The 27,756-nt window shown below is 40.7% G+C and overlaps 1 protein-coding gene across 3 annotated transcripts in view; it reads left to right on the forward strand.

Annotated features, from left to right (window-relative positions):
• The first annotated feature begins 2,163 nt into the window (after positions 1-2,163).
• LOC131463884 (EGF-like repeat and discoidin I-like domain-containing protein 3) overlaps positions 2,164-27,756 on the forward strand; it is a 137,281-nt gene continuing 111,688 nt past the window's right edge. The window contains exon 1 of one of the 3 annotated variants that reach the window (XM_058635983.1): positions 2,164-2,579. In XM_058635983.1, coding sequence (XP_058491966.1) covers positions 2,510-2,579 — 70 coding nt within the window. In that variant the 5' untranslated portion in view covers positions 2,164-2,509. The remainder of the gene's footprint in view (positions 2,580-27,756) is intronic. The other 2 variants (XM_058635981.1, XM_058635984.1) reach the window with 2 other exon arrangements.

The raw sequence follows: 27,756 nt of genomic DNA on the forward strand, positions 1-27,756 counted from the left end.
AGGACGTCTCTTCCACTCTTCCTGTCCCCAAGTGTGTGTGAGGTAACTACGGTGATCTTTGCATTACTCTGCCACTAAATGTTAAAAACTGAACCTTTTAACTAACTTTCGGAGTTATGTGACTGCAAATGGACACTTAATGTTTTCCATCATCTAACTACAAACACAATGTAATGAAATCTAAAGAGCACTTAGTTATGGATCTCTCTCCTCACGGGGCAGATAAGTTGCACGTTGTGCTATTGGAGACATTTTTATGGCACTTTATTCTCCTTAATAATCGTTTCTTAGTGACAATATGAGAAACCACATTTACCTCAGCCTGATAAGCAGAAACCATGGGAGGTTCTCCGATGACAGAAATAGAGGGCGACACGTTGTAACCACGATAGCGGACTTTACAGTGGCTACTGAGGATGATTTATTAGTCTTGACCGAGTGCATGCACTTATAGGTCTCTATCTACATTAGACCTCAGGACACTTGATATGGTTCATGATTCATGATGAGGAGCTCGGACACACCTCAAGGTCAAACTGATAACTATGGGATGTGGGATGATGACATCAGCTTTAAGTCTGAGCTTTGCCCTCTTTCTTTCTTTCTTTCTTTCTTTCTTTCTTTCTTTAGTTGTGGGAAATTCTCACTACAATGTGCGGAGATGAAAAGCAGTGCATAACATTTGTCAGGGGGGAGAAAAAAATACATTTTTTCCACAGTTTAAGGTCAGTAATTGTTAAAAGATATACATTTGTGACCTATACAAAATGTCACCCGAGATGTATTTGCAAAAACATTGTTCGGAGCAGCGTCTTTAACATTTTGAGTGCAGTCATAAATATTATAATCTTCAAAACAAATGGAGTACAAATGTGCTGACCCTCACTTGCTATAAGGTCAGTCCCTTAACCATTGATTCATTCAATCCCAGTCACCAACTAACTGAAATATCACATGGAAGTTGAACAACCAACATGTGTGAAGTAATCTAGTCTTGGGAGAATCTAATCTGGAAAATGTGAGAGATACATAGTCTTTTATGTGGATTTTCATCCCTGCTGTGACAGCGGTGTCTGAATTGATGGCACTAAATGGAAATCCAAGCAGTTTACATAACGCCGTTATGGTGCTTTTACACCAGCACGAAGCAATTTGTCACGTCACATGACTTGTGCTATTCATGTAATGGGATAATTATGTGGTCACGTCATTAAAATCAACTGGCAACTACACACGACTTCACTCATTTACAGCCAACAAACAACGCGAACAATAGCGTGGATCAGATGCATCGTATTATATAATTCCTCAGTGTCAGATGTTTGCATCACAATGTATATAAATGTTAGCACGTTTGTAGGATTCACGTCACAGGATTTGATGACTGAGGCAAAAGAGTTACGGGTTCTGCTCTCGCCCCAATCGCTGTTTTTTATTTGTACATTTCAAACACGATTGATACTTAAGATTTGAAATCAGGAACACTCTGCTGCATCCGATTAAGGTTAAAATCACGTCTGCTAACCCCCTCACACTGCAGGATAATTTGGCCAGATAAAATCAGCCTAAAATCACAAGACACTCGCGATTGTCGGAAGAGCCAGGAACAGTGATCTGGCCAATTATCCTCTGGTGTTTGGCAGGGCTTAAGGTCCAAATCAGCGGGAAGGGGGGAAGAAGAGTTGGTTTATAATAACAGACAGTGACGTACACATTCTCAGAGAAGACTGGGGTCCGAGCCTGAGCCAGACACTTAACCCAAATTGCTTCTTGCAGCTGTGATGGCAGTGTGTGAATAGGTATGATAGATGTGTGCTAGAAAAACGTGCTTCACATATAGTTACACTGTTTAAATGTGGGGCTCAAAAGAAAATGGAATTTGAAACAGTTAATTACTCAACTGGAGCTCGACTCAAAACAAAACCTTAGGCATGGTCATCAAGGCTGTTATTAATACTCTAATACTTAGAGTGAAAAACACACCGAATAATCAAATGTTGAATGTAAATAGATTTTTTTTTAAATAAATACATAAATCGTGTTTTATTTTGGAAGTGCGTGCAGGAAATAATGGCGTCTCTAATTCCGGGAGGCTTGACAGTAATTGTCAATGTTGGAGCATTGAGATTGCAACGTCGCTCTCTCCACCACATCTCACCATTGCGGTAGGAGCGGGCAAAACACATTCACCATCATCATCAACACCAGCAGCAGCAGCAGAAACAGCATTGGGAAAGAGAGGGAGGGAGGGAGAGAGAGAGAGAGAGAGAGAGAGAGAGAGACCTTGCAGGCATCGCTCACTTGTTCCTGCGCGTCACAATCCAGGAGGCGAGTGTTCTCTCGCTCTCTGCCTGAGTTTATCGCACATCAGGAGGAGGACGTTAAACCAGGGAAGGACATAGAACCACAGCTCTCGGGTCGGTCAGTCCTGCAGCGCAGCCACACAGCGAAGCGGGGTGGACAACTTTTGGCTTTTGCGTCTCCGTAACCTTGGAAGTCGGACCCGATCATGATGATGGGACCGCTGCTCCTTTCCATCGCCCTGTGCGTGAGCGCCGCTGTCCCGCAGCGTGTGGAAGGTGAGTGGTGGTGGAGGGGTGGGGGGGAAAAAAAAAAAAAGAAGAAGTGACAGGTTCTGAAGAACTGTGCAAATAAACATATCACGGCTGGTTGTTTTGGCGTGTGTTTATGGTCATAAAGACACTTGTTTGAGTGAGTGTAAAACGTGTGAATATATGTTTTTATCCGTGCGTAATTGCGCCGTAATAACGACGGACATATTTTCGCTCCATGCGCACAGGAGCTCACGTTTGAGGTGCAAACGTGCGCCGCCGCGCGCCCTCACACTGGTAATCTCCTCGCTGTGACGATTCCATTAGAAAAGGAATCCACTGCGCGTCTGTTGATGGAGCCTGAAACCCTCGATAACTAAGTGAATTAGCAGACAGTGCGCTTCAGACAGACCCCTGATGTAATCGCTAAGCAGATATGCTTGAGAGACATCTGCGTTACTTGCACTGTGGTATCAGTATTGACTGGGATGACATCACAAAAAGGATCAATGCAAGTCTCATGTAGTCTTTCCAGAAACTGTCAGAGTGCTGGTGCCTGCTGAAGATTGAATTTTCACCATGAATTCAGTGAACGCATACTTGGATCATTTTTGCCCTTCCAGTTCATCTGGTGATGGGGATGTTCCAGCTTTTCCAGCAGTGCACTGTGCATTTTCTCGCCAACTGTGCAGAACACAGTACCTGTGGGGATTGTGTAAAGAAAGAAAGAAAGAAAGCAGTGGAGCCCTTATGGAAGTGGGTCATGCCATCTTCCCTGTCTCTGTTCATTTAGCAACATGCTTTGCCTCAGGAGTCACACATGTCAGACAGACCTCAGTCTGCAGCAGCGTGTGCCTTAAGCAGAGTTTGAAAGACTCCCTAAGCCTCACGGTGTCATCTCAGAGTCAGCCCTTACAAGACATAAAACTCCCCCGGTAGGCTGGAATGATGAATAAAGAGGAAACGCAGGGAGCCGCGGTGCTGCTGTGGGTCGACTTGTTTCAGGGCTCAGTGAGTTTAAAAATACATCCTGAGCTGCAGTCGACTAATTAATCATATCACATTTAAATGTGCGGTATTGTAATGGGATCTTCAGCCATCTGTTTTGAAACCGAGGACTGCTGTTAAGTCATCTGTGGTTTGGTGTTAGGAGGAGGCAGAGTCTCATTTCAGCACTATTTGATCTGTGTGTGTGTGTGTGTGTGTCACCTATAGCAGCATGACTTCATTAGTTTGATTCAGGGATTTGTAAAGACACATAACCAGAGTCAGAGTCGGGCTGAAAATGGCTCCAAAGCATTTAAACTCCCTGCTGCAAACCAATGGAAGAGGAATAGCTCTGACTGTGATTTGGGGCTGGGCAATAATTCATCATCATGATGCAATTTTCTTCAATGTCACTCTGCTAAAGGTTGAATATACAGAATATGTTTGTGTGTTTTGTTTCACTCTGTCTTCAACTTCCACTCTCTGACTTTAAATATCTTGACATTTATCATCATGAGCGTGGACCGATGCGTGTGATCATTAGACATCATTTCAAATGCTGCAAAATGCTACTGAGCCTCTGTGTTCTGACGGTAGCAGGCGACTCCAGAGACAAGACACTACACTGAAGCTGTCACAAGACGCCTCTCTCTCTCTCCACTGAGACAAATTGATGGGGTAGAAATATTCCCCTTCAGGTAGAACAGACTGCATTGTTCCAAGTCAGTGTGCAATACATCACTTCCTCTGGTTGGTTACTGGTGCTGACTCCCACGCATTGTTTCGAGATGGTGCCTGTCCGCCTGGACAAAGCACATGACTGCACTCGTGGGCTCTTTTGTGCCTTGTTTACAGAGCGACAGCTCTAATGAATTTTATGCGTCTTAATTTTGGTCTGTCTCGTTGTAATGGTTATGCAATTACGGCCTTTGTGGCAAATAGACGGCCATCTGGAGAGGTGAGAGATGTGGTTGTTTGGCTGTTGGTGAGTCCTGGTGAATAGTGTTACTGGGTTGCTGCTCCTTTTTTTTCCCCCTGCTCAAATATTGGACAAGTTTGTCAAAAAGCGAAACCTCTATGTAGAGTTTTTGACTCCAAAACTGTTTGCTGACAGGCTGTGGAGGGTTTCTGTCTCGCTGTGGCAGGAAGGCCATCTGTTAAATTTGGAGAAACAATGGACTTGGCTGGAACAGGAATGCATCTGTTGGTGCGATGCAACTTAATATTGCTTCGCATATCTTACCTTAGACTTTATATCATTATAATATATGTGTATCACTAATTGTTGATGTATTTAAAGGCTGAAACTAAATCCATCAAGAGGATAGCGATCTCAAATCTCATTATATTCAATGGCCATTGAAGGTTATGGTTGACTTTTAACAATGATGGCTTGCAACCTGTCTCCGCGGTGCCCTTCACTTTGGTTTTAAATGGCACAGTCTTCAATCAGTGAGGAGAGGTCAGACCTCTGTCAGATTGGCAGCCATGATATGATAACCAATGACATCAAAGCAAGGCTTTGGACAACCAACCACAACGAGAGTATTTCCACTTGGCTTTCTCCTGCAGATTGACAGACAATTCTCTTCTGCCGTTGAGTTACATTTAATTACACTGCGTGGCACTCGATCGGGGCTTTTCATTTTGAACGCCCTTAATCCCATTAATAGTCGAAGGACAGTTTATTTGTCTTCTCTGCTGACAAGTTAATGGATAGTGTTATTTGTCTTTACTTTGGTCAGACCTCTGTTGTCCTTCCCACGTTTCATGTTTGACTTATTGGGAGGGCGCCAGAGTGACAGTTATACAGGATACAAGGACACATGCTGAGGAAAGAGCTTGGGATATCTCTGAGAGATATCCTGATATCTCAGGATGGGCAGCACAAAAAAAGAAGGTTTTATTAAGCTAACAGAAACATAATCATCCTTTATTGTCTCACGCACTTGTTTGTGTTTGTGACGTATCGGCCAGAAATTTAAAGTGGCCGTGGTTTACGCAGAAATGAGGACTTCCTCAGGAGCTCCTCGCCAAAACTAACTTTGTTCTTGTTCTTGCCACCTAGAGAAAAAGAACACATTTCTCTGTTCTCGCAGAGAATGTACAGGCCTTGAGGCTATGAACGATATACAGTCTACATCAAGGTTAATCATCTGGACATTTGTTCACCGGCTTGTGAAACAAACTGTTTTACATTCGACTGGAAAAAAAGAGCCAATTCACCACTGCACATATACATTTAGTTGGACCAGGGTTTGACCCGAGCCGGCCTGGAGGCTCTGCACACTCCCTGGGTTAAACCTGGAAATAATAGAAGAATCTTTTCTTGTAAAGCACTCTAAAATAACTCTGGATTAGAAGCGGTATTGGTCCAATACTGGTAGAAATCACTGGATTGGATATCGGACAGATAAAAATGTAAACCCCTGTGTCACTATGCACAGACTGTAAACATGTAAAATAAAACCAGAAAAAGTATTTTAGCTGAGTCATGTTTGGGCTGTTCATGTCTTCTTTTTTTGGGAGAACAATATTTGTAACACAGTTCATTTACAACAAACGGATGGATTATTTAGTGGCTAAAAGAGAGAGTGTCAGGACATGAGAATAATGGTGTTGTTACTGTAACAGCTTCATAGTTCATAGATGGTCTAAAATGACTGTATCAGACTAACATTGATATCGTTAGAGACAAAAGAGTGGTATCATCCCATCCCACAGTGGACCAAAGCGCTGTACAGGAGAATAAATGAAAGACACAACAAATAAAAGGCCTAGAACCTCCCATGAGGCAATAAATAAGACTTCTTCTTCTTTACAGTGGCCAAAAAAACATGGTGGAGTCCACTATTACGTTTGCTGGTCATGGTGACCAATTTTATGCTCCGTCAGCTTAAAAAAGTCATTATTTTAAAGTCCATGGATGGTAGAAAGACTCTTAAATGGCGGCCGACAACTGGGAACCGCCTCAAAGAAGGCATTATTGCCACCTATTGTAGCGGAGGCGACACACGTCATTCAACACATGGATTCTCTGCTGGTGCTTGTGTACTAGGACGTGGAGATTGGTCCTATTGAATGGTGCAGTCAAGCTCCAGACTCAGCTCGACTTAACTGTGCATGGAAACCAACAGAGTGTGAACGCCTCATCGCTGGAATGCCGTGACAAATTGGCGATAAAAATAGTCACTTTTCACACACAGTTTTTTTCTTCTTCTTCTTCTTCTCTCATCTTTGAATGGATGTCTGATGTTTTTATTCACAAAACTCTTGAAAGGAACTTTTTTTTTTCCAGGCACATTAAAAGCCCGTCATTTACTAAAAGAATGGAATGTTATAAAGTCTGGCTCACACAGTGATCTTGTTAGCGTTCTATTCGGCTAAAGCAATCTGACTGTAACTGTGCCAGAGAAAAGAGAGAAGAAAGAGAAAGAAAACTGTCTGAAACACAACAATATCATATTTATGTGTCGGTGGTAGTTGTCATGTCATGTTGAGTGTACTTCACTTTCTAGCTAAGAACACGCAGAAGCTCATCCATTTATGGTGTGAATAGACGACTTCCTGCTGGTTTTAAATTAATCCCACAATTAATGACTCACGTGGCGCGAGCACACATTACGTGTGGCCCGAAAAAACAAAGGGAAGAAATCAGATAATAAAGTTTTATAGCTCTCCTTAAATATTTTTTTGACAAGGTATCACAAAATTTATCAAATGATAAATAAGCTTTTTTTTTTTAAGTCTTGCTTTTGAAAAAATGGCTCTGTAGATGAAAAGTACGTCAGTCTGTGAGGATGTGTGTGTGTGTGTGTACCTGGTATTCCTTATGTTGTGGGGACCCTAAATGTGTTTACACACTCACATTATGGGGACACATCGAGGTGAAGAGATGGTTAGGTCTAGACCTGTAACAATTAATCGTCAAATATTTTTGATAATCGATTAATCGGTTTGAAGTGGTTTTTCATGATTAAAACAATATTTCTGATTGTTTCAACTTCTTAAATGTGAATATTTTCTTCATTTTAGTGAATCATTTTAGTTTGTGGACAAAAGAAGACGTTCGAGAACATTATTTTTAATCATCATTTTATGATTGATCTTGCAAATAATCGACAGATTAATCGATTATGAAAGTAATCGGTATTTGCAGCTCTAGTTAGGTCCAGGTTAGGATTAGGCCAGTACTAATAATGGTTGAATGAATGTACTCTTAAGTCAATGCGATGTCCTCTGAAGTGATGGAAACCAGTGTGTGTGTGTGTGTGTGTCCTTGTGTGAGGGTAGTCAGGAGACAGGAATGCAAATCCACCCTGAGAAGCAGCGTCAGGGCGGATTTCCAAATGCAGGCGTTTGTTCTGGACCGTCTCGGACCCGCCCACTCTGACCCGGAACGTGTCAGAACAGCATCAGTCATTCTTTATTAGTGTTCGCCGAGAGTGACGGGCCCACCCTTCCACGGGAGATCGATAAGAGTAAAGAATAAAGTTATTTTTGGATTCAGTTGTGGAAGTTTGTGCATGAGAGGGTGAATGATACGTAGACCTCAGAATGTTTGAATATTTGGCTCCCGATTCATTTCTGTGTGGTAACATCTGCTTTCTGTGAGGACATAAAATTGCTGTTTTTAGTGTTCAAGTATGTGCTTGTGATTTAAATTGTCCTTTTTTTTCCCCCCTACTCCTCAATGACTTTGTCTGCATAATGATGTCAGTTTTATAGCATTGCAGGTGGACTGTATACGCAGAGGCCACCCAGGCTCACTCAGTTCATTTGTGAAATACATGAAAAGCTCACATGATTTCTCCTTGTTGTTGTTGCAGGGCTGAAGTTAAGTCTCAGTCAAAGTAAGATTGAGGACTTAAAGCACGGGAGCTTTGCTTCGCTCTGATAAAGTCCCTCCACTGGAACACAGCTGAATTTTCAATAAGCCAAATCTACTTATTTGAGATCAGATGGGCGCAGGTGGCTTAACTTTATTTTTATTTTACTTCCAACAAGCCCTGAGGAGATGTTGGCTACTCATTCATACTTTAATCATAAGCCGCAGCTAAGTCGAGTTGAGTCATTAACCCTTTTTTTGCACGAGTGTACTGTAAATGATGCAAAAACAGATGCACATTCTTTGAAATAATTAAAAAGTGGTTGGCGGCTGACTATTAATAGTCGGATGTAAAACTTAATCGAGCCAGGTGCCGTACGTCATTTATTATTCTTTCTCCGTCCATCTGTCACACAGATTTTATTATCTCCCCTCTTAGTGATGTTGATGAGACCATTTTTGTCTGTGCATTTTATCTCATTCCCAGACTTATCAGTTAGTTAAAACAAAAGTGTGACTCATAAACAAATATGGTGAGTTTGCACAATGCGAGGAAGTAGTTGTAGTTGTTTAGTAGTTGTATTTAGATTGTGTGTAGCATATGTGTTTTACAATTTATCTACCATTGAGACAGTACTGCCCAATTAAGCCACCTGATGTACATGATTATTTATTTATTTCTATTTGAGGAAGTAGTAAGAAAGTAAGAATTTCATTTGCTCAGTGTACTGTGCATACGGCAAATACATAACTTGAATCTTGAATCTTGAATATATCACAAATTCCAGTCGAGCAGCATTTTGACAGGATAAACGCCTCTTGTGGACGGGCTGGATATACACACAAACACACTACCTCGGTCAGGTCTGATAGTTTTGCTTGACGGAGCCTGTTTATGTTCAGGAAGACCAAACGAGGGCATTAACATTTACAACATTTCGTCGTATATTTGATTATGTCAGTGTCTTTTACAGCCCATGTGCTTTACCTTGTAAACATGTGTGTATTTATTTGTTAATAAGTATCAAGTATCAATCAGGTATCAATTCTGGCTCTTGTGCACGGTGTTTCTGTTCAGCCATGCCTCATTCATTAGCCAACAAACAAAAAACAGCAGTATTTTATTCACACACATAAGGAATATATCAGTAAGAATGATGTTATTAATATGTTAAAGCATGCGCCTCACTTCAAATTTACTCCACACTGGAATATTCCCCTTGTACTTCTCCGACAGGTCACTCGAGGTAATGGCATGAAATATAGGCTATCTACTGAGAAGTGAAGTGCAATTCTTTAAAGTGGAATATCACCAGTCCAGATGTTTTAGATTACCCTTAAGGTGTGTCGCGACAGCCAGGATGAAAATCCCCTTTAATATGAAGTGCAATAAAAAGCAACCACTCACCTTGAAACTTCAAAGTACAGGCCTTTTATAAAGCTGAAAATGGATCATCTCCTCCGCTGTGTAATCATGGGTCATCATCAGCACTTATAAATAGGGCATGTGTTGCAACAACTTTGAAACCATTTCTTTTTTTTTGTTAGGAATTCCTAGGTGCTGATTATTACTATACGTTTTCAAAATGATTGAGTTTAAGGGCAATCAGAGGCCGACTGAAGTGGAATCTGTGCAATCAAGTCCTCAGAGGCTGAGGCAGAGATGACAAGTGACAGGGTGGCGAGCAGCCCTTAGTCATTTTATTTCAAACGTGCGCTGAAAAGACCGGGAGTGACAAAGAGCAGCGTGACTGCCGGCTCGGTGACGGGAGGAAGTTGACTTTAACGTAATGCCAGCAGGCGGTGATGTGGTTCAGCGAGAGGCAGTGTTCAATTTGTGTTTTTCTGCTTATTTCCTTCCATTTATTTAAATAAAAAAACAGAAGATATGGCGCTTGATTTTTGTGACCTAACTATCTTTGTTAAAGGGGACATATTATGCAAAATCAACTTTTTAACCATTTCAATACTTATATTTGGGACTCTGGAGGCCCTACCAGTCGCCAAAGTGTGGAAAAAGAATACTCAGTCCTTTTTTCGTGGTCCCCCTTAGTGTAAGTAGAGGCGATAAAACACTCGATGTTGAATTCCCTGTGCTTATGACGGCAGCATGCGCATTTCACCGCGAATGTTACCACCCACCAGTAAGTTTACTTCGAGAGCTCCACCTTAGCTCCACCTTAGCTCCACCTTGTCCCTGCGAGAGTGCAGGCGAGGGAGGAAGAGCGGTATTATGTCAACGCGGAGCGCAGTAACAGCGACAAATCAGAAACCACCTGGAAGAAGTGGGTGTGTGTTTGCCTGTGTCTCATTTGCATATAAAGGGACCATGCACAAAACCGAGCGTTCTGAAAGGGGCGGGTTTAGCAGGGTTATTGAACTGCTATGGTGCTTCATCCTTATGGTATTTTGACCAAAGCATGTCACTGACATGTTCATTAGGACACCAGGGAACTATTTTAACTTGGGAAATAGGGTATAATATGTCTCCTTTAAAATAATTTCTAAAAGAGGGATTGTTTATGAATAATTGACCCTCAAAGATGAAACAATACGATATAAAATGACAAATGATGTATTTGGATAGACATTCATTGAGGACATTCATTTCCTCAGTAATGCACCGTCAAGCCCAGGATAAAAAAGCAGACATGATAACAGCCACTGCGACGCTGATAACGGCACGACGTGGGATTACAAATGTCACCGTTTCATTAAAGTCATCAATCACGACCAGTGAATCTAGCATTTGCATGAACTGGGCTGTCAACTGATATCACTCCCCATGTGTCGGCAGGTGGCTGGTGCCAGCCTCAGCATGAACTTGCTGTTTTATTCCACATGAAACAACATCATTTATACATGTATTATTATTTGATATTTACCGTAACATGAAGTTCATGAACATGAGCCTTCGACATTTACCGATATGAATCATTCCCACCACGTATTCCTTTTCAGCTTTTGACGTAGGTAGTTTGAAAATACGCTCCTGTCGATGATTCACCGCCGATTCAGGCACATTAAATATTTATCAGCGTGATCTTTCTAACTTGTCGCAGCTGTTCTGTTTAGGTGGGCATCGCTGCAGATGCAGGCACGAGCCCGCTTAAGCACGCTGTGCAAGCACCGGTTGTAAATCTTGTTACGGTATCTGGTGTTTAAAGCAGTGAAGGATGGGACAAGTTAAATTAGCAGTTGAAGAAGTTCAGTATAAATCACTGTGGTGTTTTTAACCTAGGTTCAGTGCACTGTGGAGGAAACTTTGTGGGAAATATTGCTACCGCCCTCTCTCTCTCTCACACACACATTATTTCTAGAAGTTATAATTACAACACATCAAACTGTGGCTGCTGCAGCTGCGAGTGGATTTGGATTCATGTCAAAAATACGGCTATTGTTCCCCGAGTATGTGCATGAATACTGGACATAATGTTTCATGTGATGGGTTTCCGTCAGCCTGTTTTCATCCACATCTTTAATTTGCCCAAAAATATCTCATAAAAAGGTTTTATGCTTGAGGAAGGTGGGGGAGTTGGAGATTCAGCAAAAAGTAGATGAAATTTTCATATCTTGTGAATGAAACATCACTCCAGCTTCTGCATTACACTGCACTGGAATCTCTTCATCTCTTCATCTCTGTGAACTCACGCTCAGTATTTGGAAGCACATAAAAGCACATTATCCTTGACCAAATTTTGGAATATTTGGTTGAAAATGTGCCATTTTTAATTTTTTTTCTTTTAGTTCATACAGAATATTTCATGATCTGAAAAGATTACGTGCGGTTGTTTGTTTACATTCCCCGGGGCAACCTTTCTCCTACAACTCAAATGAACTGAGTACGGATGCAATCGATTATTATTATCGATTGATTACTAAATTCATTGTCATCTATTTTGTTAATTGATTTTCCTGCTTCTTACTTTATTAACTTTATTTGTAAAGCTCCTTTCATACAGGGATTGCAGCTCAAAGTGCTTCACAATAAAAGGAAAATACAACAATAATACACAACGCAGCGGGGAGTGGAAGGGAGAAGTCTAAAGTCAAAAAAGTCAAAGCTCTGTTTTAACTTTGAGATAAAAACAAAAGATGCAAATACAACAGTAAAGTACAACACAGGGTGGAATAAAATAGGAAAAAGCCATAGAGTCAAATCCCTGTTTTAACTTTAAAATGAACAAAAAAAAAAATACAAATATAACACAACACAGGGTGGAATAAAAAGGAGCTAGTTGAAGGATAGTAAAAAGTTTGTTTGTGGACAAAACAAGACGTTTGAGAACATGTGTCAGCATTTTTCGGACATAACAACTCAAACTCAATCGAGAAACTAATCAACAGATTCATAAATTATGAAAATGAATCATGAGTCGCAGCCCTGGAACTGAAACTCTAAACATAAGCTTGAGTGTAACCCAACGATGTCCACTCATCCCCTGTAATTGTGCCGTGTTATCACTGATGAAGCAAATGTACAGTAAACCTTGCTCAGCACCAAGGCTCTTTGAGTAAGTAATGCCTGGCTACAGGAAATCCACTGAGCGCGCGGGTAAGCGTGATGCAAAAATTCAATCCGTCAAGGCCCTGCCCTTTCCAGTACACACACAATGCATATAGCATAAGCCAGCGGGTGTTAAGCACAGTTGGAGGCAGAGTGGACCAAGGATCACAGGATGATTTGTAACACTTGTACTTTTTATGTTCTTCTAACATAAGTTGTGCTGTGTTTTAAGTTTTGGGGGAAATTCAAACGTGATTCAGTGTTTGTTAGAGCTGGATTGTGCACACGTAGCCACATGCTTCCATAATGTGCAGGTTCTGGAGGAGAGGACTAATGCCGGCACTCGTTTTTTTTTGAAGCCCCCAGTGTGAGAGGAATCGTGACGAGAAGTGTGTTAACATTGATAACCATGAGCTCACTGTCCTCACTGTGAGGGTCTCTGAGGAATTGGATCAGCGAGAAGAAGAGATTATTGCTGCACTGCTCAGGGTTCCTATGAGTCCTATAAGTCTGGAATACTTTTGACCATTTTTTCCAGTCATGGAAAACACAAAAAACATGGAAAATAAGGGAAAATATTACACTGTAATAAAGAATTATGTTAGCATAGTAAGCCATAACCAGCGTGAAGTATATAATATGCAAATAATAGATTTTCAGAGTGATAATTCAAATTGACTGCTCATAATTATGTTGTGGCTGTGAGCAAACCACATGATGCCAACATGATGTCCTCATTCTCCTTTTCCCAAGAAATATTTATGCTTTAATTCCAATATTTATGCTTTTTGTGGCTCTTACCAATTAAGAGTCACCACGGTGGATTTCTTGCCTCACTTTCACCCTATCCTCTGCATCTCTCTCTCCCCGTCACACCTGACACTTTCATGTCCTCTCCCAGGACATCGAGGTTCCTTGTCTTTGGCCTCCCTCATTTTTCTTGTGCCTGGCAGCTCCAGCTCCAGCCTCAACACTCTTCCTTCCAACAGACTCTGCGTGTCCTCTCCAAACCTGTCCAAAACCACCCTGTGATTGCCTCGCTCAGACTATTACCAAACCTTTTCAAATGTGCCTCACTGTCCCTCTCGTGTGCTTTGACCTGATCCTTTGCACTCTCCGATCGCACACCTTAGCATCTTCAGCTCCACCGCCTCCCACTTCTTCTTCCGTCTCTGTGTTACTGTCTTTCTCTCCAATCCGTACAAAATCACAGTTGCCAGTTGCCACACTACCTGTACTCTCCCCTGAAAGCCTCCAATTTTAGCACAGTCGATCGCAGGTACTTGGACTCATCAGCTTCCATCACCTCTACAGCTTACATGTTCCCCACTCTTCCATTTCCACTCTCATCCACACACAAGTAGGGCTGGACCATATGGGACACATTTGGATTACAGTAATTACGCAAAACATTACAACATTTTCTGAAAGCTGAGAAGTTTCACATCATGTGGTTATTACGGTAATTTCACCCACTCTGTTGCAGGAAGCCGACGAATCCGCGTCTTTGTCACCAGAGAGGCGAGAGTTAGAAAAACGCCTGTACCTAGTTTCCAAGTTTCCAATTTTTTGGCCTGTTTTTGGACATTTAGACAAAGATTTAAACAAACAAAAACTACAATGTTTTTTCTTCATTTTAAATTGTTAATACACTATTTTAACATGCAGTAAATTGTAAATAACTGCCAGATATTGAAAGTTATTCTGGAAAAATGGGCAAAAATGCTTAGTTAAATGACATATTCTGGCCCTTTTATGGTTAAAATAAGCCAAAAGCCTTAGGTTTAAATAGAGGAATATTTCACACATCTGAGTGAACACATTCACACCAGTGTCTCAAAATGTGTTTGTACAAAGCATAAATATCATGGCCAGTATACTCAACCTTTGTTATACTAATATTGAGGAAGATTTCATCGTGAGCCCTATGCACATTCAATTCAATTGCATTTTATTTGTATAGCACCGAATCACAACATACATTATCTCAAGGCACTGTACATAGACAACATCATCGAGAGCAGAGAAAACCAACAGTTCACACAATGAGCAAGCACTAGAGGCATCAGTGGAGAGAAAAAAACAACAAGACCCGGACAGAACCAGACTCAAAGATGAGCAGCCATCTGCCGAGACAGGTTGGGGTGAAAGAGGGAGGTGAGGTAGAGACAGTTTATAGAACTGACATCAATACAAGCAGCAGTAGAGATTGTTGATCAACTGTAATTATAGCATCATAATAATGGTGATGATGTAATATGATATGAATGATAATAATAAAAATGGCCGACATCGCCAAACAAATGGCTGTTCAACCCAAGAAGGGCAAAGTTGTCATCGACTTTTTGGACCGGCCTGACATGATTGACATGTGTACCAACTTTCGTTCATGTACGTGAAACATGACAAAAAGTCACCTTAGGAAAGCCCCCGCCCAATTCCAATTTTCCACGCTCTTTCACCGAATGACTTTCACACATAATACGCACCTTGTGCTCGGACCCTAATAATTATAGCCTCGATACTGGATCTGGATCCTGCAACCTGGAACAAGGTTAATGACACATATTCTGTTGTGATTCTGCTCACCTTCCACTTTGTTGTTGTGTTTGGTATTCTTATATATAAAAAAAGTGTTTCTTTTAGCGTGGGGGGGAGTCTCGTTGACCTGATGGCCCACTAGATCTGTCATAACAGATCCAACCATTAAGGTTTTTTTCCTTTCTTCGCCACACTGATCCTCTAATTACGTGGGGTGAGTGGCAGAATGTCAGGAACACAGCTGCATGCATGAGAGTGACAATTTCATCATTAAGTCACAGCCATGAAGTGCACATCTTTCATATCACGCTTTAACAGAGAGCGGGAGCCTATCAGCGTGTGGCGTGTTTCCTGTCTGTTACATGAGCTAGGTTGTCACTGTAAATGCCCGCGGGGATTGGTTCTGTAGAAAAGAGCAGACGCTCTGCCGCCTGGCTGTTAAATCCATCAGGGTCGCGCGGGTCTTTGACAGTACCTGTCCACATTAGACTGTTTTGAGCTTTTTTTAAGTATTGTGGTATGTATTCAGAAGTCATTTTTAAGAAACCGTTTGACATTTTGTTCAGGAACACCTATTCACTTTCTGGAGAGGATCAATACTCGTCTCATAGTCGTCTGTTCAGTATATAGATGGCAGCCGCAGACAGTTGGCTCAGCTGATAAAGCCATAAAATCAAACAACACAAAGTAGGCCCCCGCTAAAGTGTTATTTTTAAATGTTGTTTTTTGTTAATATTCAAACGAGGGAAATATAGAGATAAAAAAAAGCAGCTCTGACTTGGAAAGCTTTTGTTCTGTTTAGTCAATTTCAACATAGACAAAGTGCTCCCACTGCCTTTCTCATCTTCACACTATTGTGGTTTTGATTGATGATTGTTTTTGTATTTTTTACATGTTTCTTTTACTGTGAGGCCAAACAATGGAACCATTCAGTGAAATGATTTTTTTCCCCCGGTTTTGTGTGCGTCACTTTATCTCTTCTGCACGCTTTTAAAAACACGGCAGAAAAAGACTAAGCATTTGAATTTTCCAAACTAGTGAGTCCTTTGTGAACCCTATGTTGCTCAGTCGCATTCTGAGTCACATTCTGTGTGGCGTCGTTTCCCTTTTTATTTAAAATGCCACACGGAAATAACATTGTGACAACAAGAGGGCTAATGAGGCAAACATTTAACGAACAGGGTCACAGAAATGCCTTCATGTGCTTCTGAATATGCATTAATCACAGTGACAGTTTTTTTCGACTAAAATGCATTTTCTCATCCCCTATTAATCTGCATTGGCACTCTCCATCATAGACGTCTCGCTCTTCCATGGTTAATGTTCAGATTCAGATGAGCTGTGAGCTTCACTTCTTTATACGTGTTTGATGAATCTCTTTATGTCGCCTCTGGGATACGAGCATGAATGTGGGAGATCTTGTCGGGGGGGGGGAAAGGTACTAAAGATGGGAGTTACCGGAGTTTGTAATGAGGCTATAGCAAGGTTTTTTTCCCTGGCTCGTGAGTAAAGTAGGGCATCTGTAATGAGCGTGTTGTGTGGATGGGTGGGTGGGTGGGTGGTGTGGAGGGGGCAGAGAAGACGGAGATGGAGGCATGTTGTGAACGGAGTCAAAAGCTGTGACGCCAGCTGCCCAGTTGATGTTTGGAGAAAGGAGGCGTCAATCACGTCTCCCACACAGATACCACTCCCTCCACACCTTAGCACAAATTAGCTTGATGTGCAATGTCACACCAATTTTTAGACCTATGGTGTAAAGTCTAGCAGTACTTATCTACGGAAGAGTATTAAAAATGTAAAAATAATAAAATAAAACAGCATGAATAAAGTCAGAATTCTGAGATTAAAGACAGAATCATGAGATTAAAGTTAGAATTGTGACATGTCATAATTTTCAGATTAAAGACAGAATTGTGACATTTAATCTCAGAATTCTGAGGAAAAAAATTGGAATTCTGACATTTTCTTTAATCTCAGAATTCTGACTTTAATCTCAGAATTCTGAAGAAAAAAGTCAGAATTCTGAAGAAAAAAGTCAGAATTCTGAGATTAAAGAAAAAGTCGGAATTCTGACTTTAATCTCAGAATTCGGACTTTAATCTCAGAATTTCTGACTTTAATCTCAGAATTGATGCTGTTTTCTTTTTCTTTTTTGTAAATGTGGCCCTATCACTCTTCCGTACTTATCAGTGGAAAGATTCACAAGCTTAAATATTACTCATGTATTATAACAGCTGTTCTGCTAACATCATAGGCACATGTTTGGTAAATAGAACCATTCACAATGAAATGTCACGTTAAAAACAAACCGAAAATGCCATTACCCTGCTCGTGTAATGGGACTAATGCAAATTATGTTGTGAATTACTAATTCAAATGAGCTTTTGCTGGCACTTAATTAGCTGGAGCCTTAAATAAGATGTTTATGAATTACACTAATTAACACCATCCATCACAATGCCTTAATGTTATACTGTTTCTCTGTGACATGGTGATTTACAAGTCCACGAACATAATTCTGCTATGGGGGTGTATAGACAGAAGCAGCTTGCAACCAACAGAGGAGACAAGTTAAAGATTATTGGGACATGCTACAAGAGTCTGAGGAGGATTCTTTTTTTATTTAACGTAAAAGTTCACGATTGAGATCTGAAGGCTGTGTGTGTGTGTGTGTGTGTGTGTGTGACTCACTCTCATCACTTTCAGGGATGGTGATGGTGTTAACAAACTGTGAATCTATTGCATTCATCGTTGATTAACGTACCATTATATTTAGCCTGTTGGTAGATTAAAAAAAAAAAGTGTGACATGTTAGATGTGTGGAGCTCATTAATCAGTGGTGCTAAAAAGCTTCAGGACCTTCAGCCAGTGTTTCTTTCTTTACTTTTCTTTTCTTGTTGAGACAGTTGAGCAGAAGAAAAATGTTTATTCAAAATGAAACGCAGTTGTTAAGACTGAGAATTGATTTCACATTTAACTGTCTCTGTACCGAGCGATACCATCTGCCTTAAAAATGAATATCCGAGTGTCAAGGCCTGCGTTCTCTTGAGTTTGTGCTCAGAAAAGACAAAACAAAAACATCTAAAGCCCCTTTTTTTAAATTGTAAAACTGGCTTTGTGCAATAAATAAACCTAACTTTGATGTGTGAGCTGCCTGTGAGTTTGCTATAGCTGGAGCGATGGCAGGGGTCTCGAGGTGAATCTCACAGCAAACAAAAATGTGCCACTAACAGCAGGGCACCACGTTCACAAGATGCTGTGGGGGGAAAACCAGCCTTTATATAGATTTTATACAGTGTAATTTGAATTTACATGATTTCCTACTGCATAAATTTGATGCACCTAATAAAACCTGCACTGTGGTCAGTGCTTTACATATCATATCACGTATGTCACGGTAATAGTTGATGTCAGACAGCTTGTTGTCCTTGATCAACTGGATTAAAGAAAAGTCCCCCAAATGTGCCGCGTTCCCTCAGATTTAAAGTGATAAAATGGTCAGTGTTGAGTACAGAATCATGGAGACGACAGTGCAGAGACATCGCAGCTTTATAATCACATGCACAATGAGATGTACAGTATACGCAATGCAAATGACTTCCCCAAGGGTTTGCTCTTACCTGCCGAATAATTCCATAAATCGATGGAGCCTCTGGTGTCACGGTAGATTAAGATTACCTGTCTCATTTGCACCAGCGAGAGTCAAAAGCAGTGTTTTAATACTACATGTATTTAGCAGTGCATGTGGTGCAGGCAGTGAATAATTAACCTCGTATCACTTATTGAACGGTGCTATTGAATCTAATCATGTTGTGTCATGACTTGTTATGGCAGCATTTCAATTGCCCCTCGTGTGTATTATTTTATTTCACATATACCGTACGTGTGCATCTAAGTGAACTGTGACACATTTTGATTTGCTTCACACCGTCCATACTAACCTGTTTCAACAGTCCTTGGACCCCTTGCTGCTGCAGTGTCCTGTGAACCCCTCCTTGCCCTGGGTTTGGTGCATTATCGCTGCCCCTGGCCCATTATGAGGAGAAGTATCGATCTTTCCCTCAGAAGGAAAGAAAAAAATCCCTCTGTGCACCTCTGCATGACTTAGAGTTGAGACAGGATGAACAGTAATGAGAGCAATAGAGGACAGAATGGGGCACCAGCTTGTTACTAACAAGGATAGAGACCTTTACGCTAGAGACAAGAAAGAAGTTAGCCAGCCATTTTCTTTTCTTCTTTTTTCCCTTTTTTATTGAAAGCCCCCCCCACTGTGATGCCAGTGTTATTTTATTTAATTCTCTCCCATCGAGTACAGTACAGGTCTTAACCACACCGTGCACTCTCAGCTCGATGGTCTTATCTGTGTGAATGTGAGTCCTGCGGGAATGCTGTATATCTCAGCAGAGACTGTCTGAAAAGTAAATTTAGTTTGCACTGAGTAAGAAGTGCGAGGAGCTGTGGAGCTGGTCTTTAAATGATGGAAATCCTTTCTGTGAGAGAGCAGTTTGAGTTTACTCGGACCTGAGAGGCCAGGATACCTCTGGCTGGGAAGAAAGATTTCCACCCCCTTTGAGTGCTTTGGTTGGTGGCTTTTGTGGCAACACACACATATTTCTTTTTGACAAGGTCTCAAAAGAGATGAGTTTCTGTGTGTGTGTGTGTGTGTGTGTGCTTTGAGGTGAAGATTGCTTTCGAGTGAAGCCTCTAACCTCACAGTGACCAAAGCTCAACCACAACATACTGATTACTGGTGCTGATCCTGGGCCATAACTGCTGTAGGTTTTTGCTTAAGCATTCACAAAGCGTGCGTTGTATTCCAGAGTGTTTGGGACCACGATGGAGAAGAAACAAAAGATTGTTCTATGTGTCATAAACTCCTACATCTCCAGTCTTTGTGCAAAGCTTACTGGCAGATCCCACATCCCAGTTTCCCACTCTATTACTGTCATCTAAATCATGACGAACTGCAAACCTTTTGAGTGTAGGTGTTTTTTTTTCATCTCTTTTTCCCCAACAATGTTGGTTATACATGAAGGGGACACTTCTATGGTCAGTGACTCAAAAGTTAAAAATGTAGTGTGCAATCAGATGTCTGTTACATGCAAACCATTGTCAAATGTGTTGTCCAGACATGTGAATGTGCTGCACTCAGGAAGTGAGAGAGAGACAGAGGCAACAGCAACATTGCGCTAGTAAAGCCAGACATCTTCATACAGGTTGGAGTGGATTTCCCTGCTTAAAAAAACTGCTCTTTAAGCAGTTTAACAGTGATAAGTGTTTCTTGCCCCCCGTGCTGCAGCTGTAACATCAGCAACAACAAAAAACACACTTTTGAGTAACATCACTAATCACAGGGAGTCCCACTGAGATTAAAGGTCTTCAGGCTGAAAGTGCTGCTGTAAATGCTGCTCTGAACTTTTTAGAAATGAGGAAAATTCCTGGTTGGACGCCTTTTAAAAGTCTAATATTGTGAAGTTCATTCTGCTTCTGTTCCACTGACAGACCTCTCTTCAGCTCATTGAGGGCTGGATTTTAAAAGCTCTGCTCTCAAGCAATTGACAGACTTCACCGGAGCGCCTAAGGTTCCTTTGATCTTCAAATGCCCCCCGAACTAAAGACCTTGACCTGTTCTCTCGTGGACGTGGTCCTCCATAAATCTTTCGCAGACATGACATCACTATCATGCTCCCTGTTATCGCGACCAATTTCATCTGTGGGACACGCATTTCAAAATCTTCCTCTCTGGCACTCTCTTAATTCCAGCCCACATTCCTCTATAAAGCTGCCTCCGAACAGTATATGCTGTGCATTCGTCTGCCGCTTCTCCTTCTACTCTTCCACGGATGTTTAGCGATTTTATACCTCTCTAAACATCTTTTCTCTCTCTTCTCGCTTTTTTTCCCCCTTTCCAGAGGCCAGAGTGAGTTTATTCCCTCTAGCTATTACATCCAATTAGGAGAAGGCAGCGTTGCACCCCTCCTCCCTTTCTACACTAACAATGTGGAATACATTGGGATGAGTCTGTGTTTTCTCCTCTCGTCTTTGATGTGAACAAATTACACTATAGACGCTCTGTTGTGAGGAAACAGCGCTTCAGTTTACGCTTTCAAGTTTGGGTTCTTTGTCATTTGGTGGAGAAGGAGACGCACCATGGAAGAAGCTTTCTTTATGTTCCAGGTTTCAGTTTTAAAACTCGAGTTTTAAATAGGTGCATTATATGTACAGTGAGGTATACGTTTTTTGCTGATTACAGCGAGAGCTGCAACTATTTTTAGAGTCGAGTAATCTGTTGATTATTTTCTCGATTGTTCGAGTATTCTTTTGTCCATAAAACTTTCAATTAGAAAATGTTCACATTCCGAGATTAGAAACATTCAGATTCCCATTCTGAGATTAGAAAATGTTCACAATCCAAGATTAGAAAACGTTCACATTCCAAGATTAGAAAACGTTCACATTCCAAGATTAGAAAATGTTCACAATCCAAGATTAGAAAACATTCACATTCCAAGAGTAGAAAACGTTCACATTCCAAGATTAGAAAATGTTCACAATCCAAGATTAGAAAACGTTCACATTCCAAGTTTAGAAAATGTTCACAATCCAAGATTAGAAAACGTTTACATTCAGAGATTAGAAAACTTTCACATTCAAAGATTAGAAAGTATTCACATTCTGAGATTAGAAAATGTTCACAATCCAAGATTAGAAAACGTTCACATTCCAAGATAAGAAAATGTTCACAATCCAAGATTAGAAAACGTTCACATTCCAAGATTAGAAAATTTTCACAATCCAAGATTAGAAAACGTCCACATTCCAAGATTAGAAAATGTTCACAATCCAAGATTAGAAAACGTTCACATTCAGAGATTAGAAAGTATTCACATTCAGAGATTAGAAAGTATTCACATTCATACATCAGTGTTTTTCAGACCTGGAAATCATGATGTTCTCAAATGTCTTTTCAGTTTTAATGATTTTTTTTTTTTTTTGTCAAATGGAGAAAAGAAACCAGAAAATATTCACATAGAAGAAGCTGAAAAATCAGAAAGCTTGTATAAAAAAAACCCCCTCTAGAACCGATTAATCGATTATCAGAAGAGTTGACAATTAATTTGTAATTGATTAATCGAATAATCGTTGCAGCCCTACAGTAGTCACAACAACAAAGCCCTTTATGGCTTTCCTTTTCTGTACATAACATTGTGCGTGAGCCAAACCTCTGCATGAACCATTTCTCTCTGTTGATATATGTTGAATATAAAGCGAGGATGCATATTGCTCGAATATTCATGATGACATTTTAACAACAACACATTTAATTTGCAAAACCGTGTCTCGTAAATAACCCCCCCCCCCCCATAGTTTTATTTCTATTTAAACAGCTAACTTAAAGCTTTGTGAGCCGTGCCATCACTTTATTATGTAAAGTATACTTTCAGAAGGGAATTCAATATGCGTCACACTGTGAGTGTCAGATAATCGTGTGAGAACTTGATCCTTGAATACCGGTGGTAGCTCGGGTAGGTGTTTGATTCAGGTGCATCCAATTAAAAGGCAGGAAAGGTGTTTATTCTGACAGTTTGACGCGGTATCATGCGTCGGTGCACGTCCTTGTTTTTTACGCGTGACGGGAGAACGAAAAGTAGTTTGTGAATTCTCACTCGCTCACTGTCAGTCAAAGCCTGTACACAGACAACGGGAGTTAAGCTTTTCAATTTCCCTCTCATCGTTCAAGTAAACGGTGGTCTGCGACCCAAAAGAGGCGGAAAATTACCATAACATTTTGGTGCTTGTGCTACATAATGGGGTCAGTGTGCCGGAGCACTCCAAAGCTCCATTTTTGCTTTTGTTTATGCATTTCAGCTGAATTTGACTGATATACATGAGGGAGTCGGTAATTGTGACAGTGTCGGAATCTTCTATTTTTTGTTAAATCTGTGTTGGATTGGCATAAAGAAAAGGACTGAGGTGATGTTGTCGGTTCTTCCTTCCCTCACTGATGCAATGCCAGTATTTTCATATGCTTACAATATATCTATAACTGTAGATGTGTGGGCTACAAGGTAACGTCTGCTGTGCAGTGGAAATGCAAAGCTAGAACTGTGACATTAAATCATGCTATAGAAATAGAAGCGTCTCCCTGCTGGAGAAGGGAACCCTTGCATATGCAACGCTGCATGTGCATATCAGCCTCATTTCCGGGGTCACGTGGTTGTTGCTCATTAAACAGAGCAGCAAGCAGTTTGGAGTTATTTCTGGGAGAATGGAAATTATTTATCTACAAATGAAAAGATTTCTCGACTGGATGACGCACACAAGTTTTCATTTCCAGATGGATCCGTGTGTCCACAACTTGAATATCCCTTCATTGGTTTTTATATCGATGTTTTTTTGTTTGTTTATTCTGAATGTTGCCTCCTATAGTGTATCTGCAATCAATGTTTGGCCATAGCTACTATTGAGAACATGGCGTATGCTTGGTTTTGTACACTAATGAACAGAAAACACATTGACTTTGTGTCGATAGCACACGTGTATACATGTCTTAGATATGCCTGCAGTGTTTAACGACATTTGATCCACATGTTTCTTTTTGTTTTCTAAGCAATAAGATGATTTACTGAACGAAACACACACACAATAATCTACCTTGTATAGTGATGTGATGTTGTGGATTTTACATGCTTTTATGGTTTATGTTTAGGGCTGAAACAATGACTCGATGAATCGATTATTAATCGATTACTAAATGAATTTTGAAGTTTTGAAGCTTTTTTCATAATTAAAACACGATTTTTGATTGTTTCGGCTCCTTAAATGTAAATATTTGCTTCCATATAAGAAATAAATCATGAAAAGTTAATCAATTTGGTTTGTGGACAAAACAAGACATTCGAGAACATCATCATTTCCAGGTTTGACGAACACTGATCGGCGTTTTTTAATCGAGGAAATAATGGACAAGATTAATCGATTATGAAAATAGTCGTTAGTTGCAGCTCTATTTATGTTATTTGAGTCGGGGACACCCAAAGTTGTTTTGCTGTGATGGAATAACACTATATACCCCTACAAAAGCTGTCATCGTTTAAATATTGTGAATATGTTGTCACAAGTACAACCAAAACTAATGTCTGTGTCATATATTCCAGTGTTTAGTTTGATATATGTGTACAAATAGGCAGATTCATTTTCCTTCTGCAAAGAGGGTTCATACTTCACACTTGTTTTATTTATTACCTTCATGCCTCAAGTCATATCGTGTTTATTTGTTATTTGCCGCCCTATAGAAACTAGATTTCCTCTCCTACACTGAAGACTATTAAACTCGTTCTACTGCCTCCAATTTTAAAAATTTAATAACCTAATATTAGGAAACATATAACACTTCACTTTTTGATAGAGCAGCCCAAAATGGTCCCTTAATATACTGCTCTGGTTGTGTGTTATTATATTGGAAAACGGACAAAAAACAGAGCATATACTGCGTAACCACATCGCAGTTATGCTTATTTTAAGTCTCGTTCAGCGCGTACTCGACACTAATGTCTCCGCTGACAAACGAGGAACATGAGGATTGATAGGTTATTAACTTACAGAGAGAGATAGCGTTTACCACTGCACTTGATAAAAAGGCCTATGCCTCCATTTCCACTTCCTGGTCATTAGTAAGGAGAACATCAACGACGCTGCCGTAACGATTGCTGGTATTGTGTTTGTGGGTAATTTCACAGTTAGCCACCCACTCCACAGCACAATTATTTAATGCTAATAAGCCAACGCGATGATGCAGCAATCACTTTTTACGGGTGTTTTTTTTGTGTGGTGAGCATCTGCTCAAGGTGATGTGTGAAGTATAACGCGAAGGTGATATAGTGCATGTGCCGCTAATGTGTGGCACAATTACACAGATTGCTCATGTTTTGCTCCAAGAAAGAAAGACGCTTGACTATTTGTGTTTTTTTTTAATTATTAATGATAGCATTTACCCAAAATTACCATTTCATTTTGTCTGTTACAACTGATGCCGTTCCTTCTCTGCAGCTGCCTGGCGAGTTGATAGTGGTAGTTAATGCCTCCCATTTATGGCTGAAAACACATGGAACATTTTAAACTGTGACTTGAATCACAGTAATTAAATGCAGTCCTGTGGCAAATTAAACTGGTGCTTGCGATGATTTCTTGGATTCTGTCTCTTCATTTTTTTTTTCTTTCCAAGCTACCGTATCATTAAAAACGCTTGTAACGCGTACGCGCTTCCACATGGTAGCGGGGGGGAAAAGTAGCCGGAAAACTCCCAGCCAAAGTTTCCGCTGCTTGAGATTCATAGCCAGAGACACTTGACAGACACCAACTGGATTTGTCAGCCCCAGAGAGTGCTGTCTGAGCTGCCAGAATTAACAGTGACAGCCAACTGTCACTCCTAATGCTACACAGCTAAATGGGAAATACGATCCATTATCTGGATTGTTTTTGACTTGGTCATATGTCGCCTGGCCCTGAAGGTGAGAGCGAGACGGTTTACAGAGCCATCAAATCACAGGGTGTCACTCTCCAGCTAATAATGATAGGTATAGTCTGTGGCCCCATCTCGGACCTACTCAACGTGGGCGGAGTCATCGCTGCACGGCTGCATGAAACTGCCGGGACTTCGCTTTACACGCGACACACGCAAACGAGTGACTAGTGACTTGTAAAGCAGTTGTTTTCAGAGTAACTGGATCATTAGAATCAGTTCATTAACATGAACATGACTGAAATACAGCGGCAGGGTTTATGATGCCGCTCGCAATCAACAGTGCTGTCGCTAAATACACCAGACTCCTCTGTTAGATATTTTGATTTTCCTGGTAAATGTTGGCGATTAACCCAGGTTTTTTTTTAGGATTGTTAAGTCTTTTTAACTGATCTACAGTTCGGCATTGTTCGGCTTGATTCTTGTGTCGGACGTCTCTTCCTGTGACGGCACTCTGACCAATCAGTGGCCGGCAGTCTGGTGTCGTCACGCCTCAGCTGGCTTGGAACCTCACCAGAGCAGGTACTAAAAAAAAGTACCTGGTACCAGGTACAAGGCTAGTGGAACCGCAACTTAACAGTGTCGAGCCGGTGAAAACACGCCATTAGACTATTAGACAAGTGCATTTTATTGTTTAATATCATGGCCATTTCTTATCCCTTCTATATCACATGATTATCAGAAAAACACATTGCAAATAACTAATTAGTAAGACAACATTACCTTGTTAGTGTACACTGAAAAAAAGAAAACAGAAAATGTCAAACTTTGGTTTAAATGAAGTGTATTCATTATCATTTTATCAACACAGCAACAATAACAAAAAAAAACAGTGGGTCACTGTCATCAAAAACAACATCAAATCCATGAACAAACTCCCACCACTTTGTAACGAGCTGTCATAATCACTACTTTTGCAATCATGGTTTTGACCCTGGGCACACGTGGACTCATGTTGTTGATGCATCAAACCCCTCAAAACCCTTACAGGGGGATCAGGGTTAATGCTAATGCTAAAGGAAACAAGCAAGCAAAACAACAATTCTAATTAACCTCATCCCACTGAAAGTGACCCAGGCGCATTTACCTCATCACATTAGACTAATGGATGCTAATTCTTAAATATGTGACACACTGTAGGTGTCGTACACATCCGTGTAAATGTGGTATTAAAACCTCTGCAGTGTCAACTGCCTTCCACTCAATATTTGTTATTAGCAGGTAACAAGGGAAGAAAAACTCAACAAAACTTTGGGCATCTTGACAACTTTCATTGAGAGAAAAGTCGTTTTTGTGTGTATTCACGTTGACGTCGTTCGCTGCGACACAGATCTGTTTTGAATTGGAGTAGGGTCGAGTTTTAACGTTGCCACACAAAAGAAAGAAGCTGAACACAAACCACAACAGACGCTACACTTTTACTGTGAAAGTCTGCAAGACGATAGAGAACACAAGGTCTCAGAGGCAAGTTTTTGTGTGTCTCAGCTTGTGCAACTGTGATCACATTGAAACAATCATCAGTGGCGTATAATGCGAAGGCTACGTATCATCGACTTCATAAATGGATGATTGAAACGTTGCTTTCCATTCAGTCTCTAAAAAGCACTATAAAGGACAGTATGTAACAAGTATGAGACGCAAACCTGGAAGTGATGATGTTCTCCAATGTCTTGTTTGGTTCACAAACCAAAATGATTCACTTATGTAATGATTTCTTTGTTCCGTGGAGCAAAGAAACGCAGAAAATATTCACATTTAAGAACCTGAAACAATCAGAAATCGTATTAACCGAGCAATTGTTTTCAGCTGTAATTCATCC

Source organism: Solea solea, chromosome 8, assembly GCF_958295425.1.
Source record: "Solea solea chromosome 8, fSolSol10.1, whole genome shotgun sequence".
In the NCBI taxonomy this organism is placed as follows: domain Eukaryota; kingdom Metazoa; phylum Chordata; class Actinopteri; order Pleuronectiformes; family Soleidae; genus Solea; species Solea solea.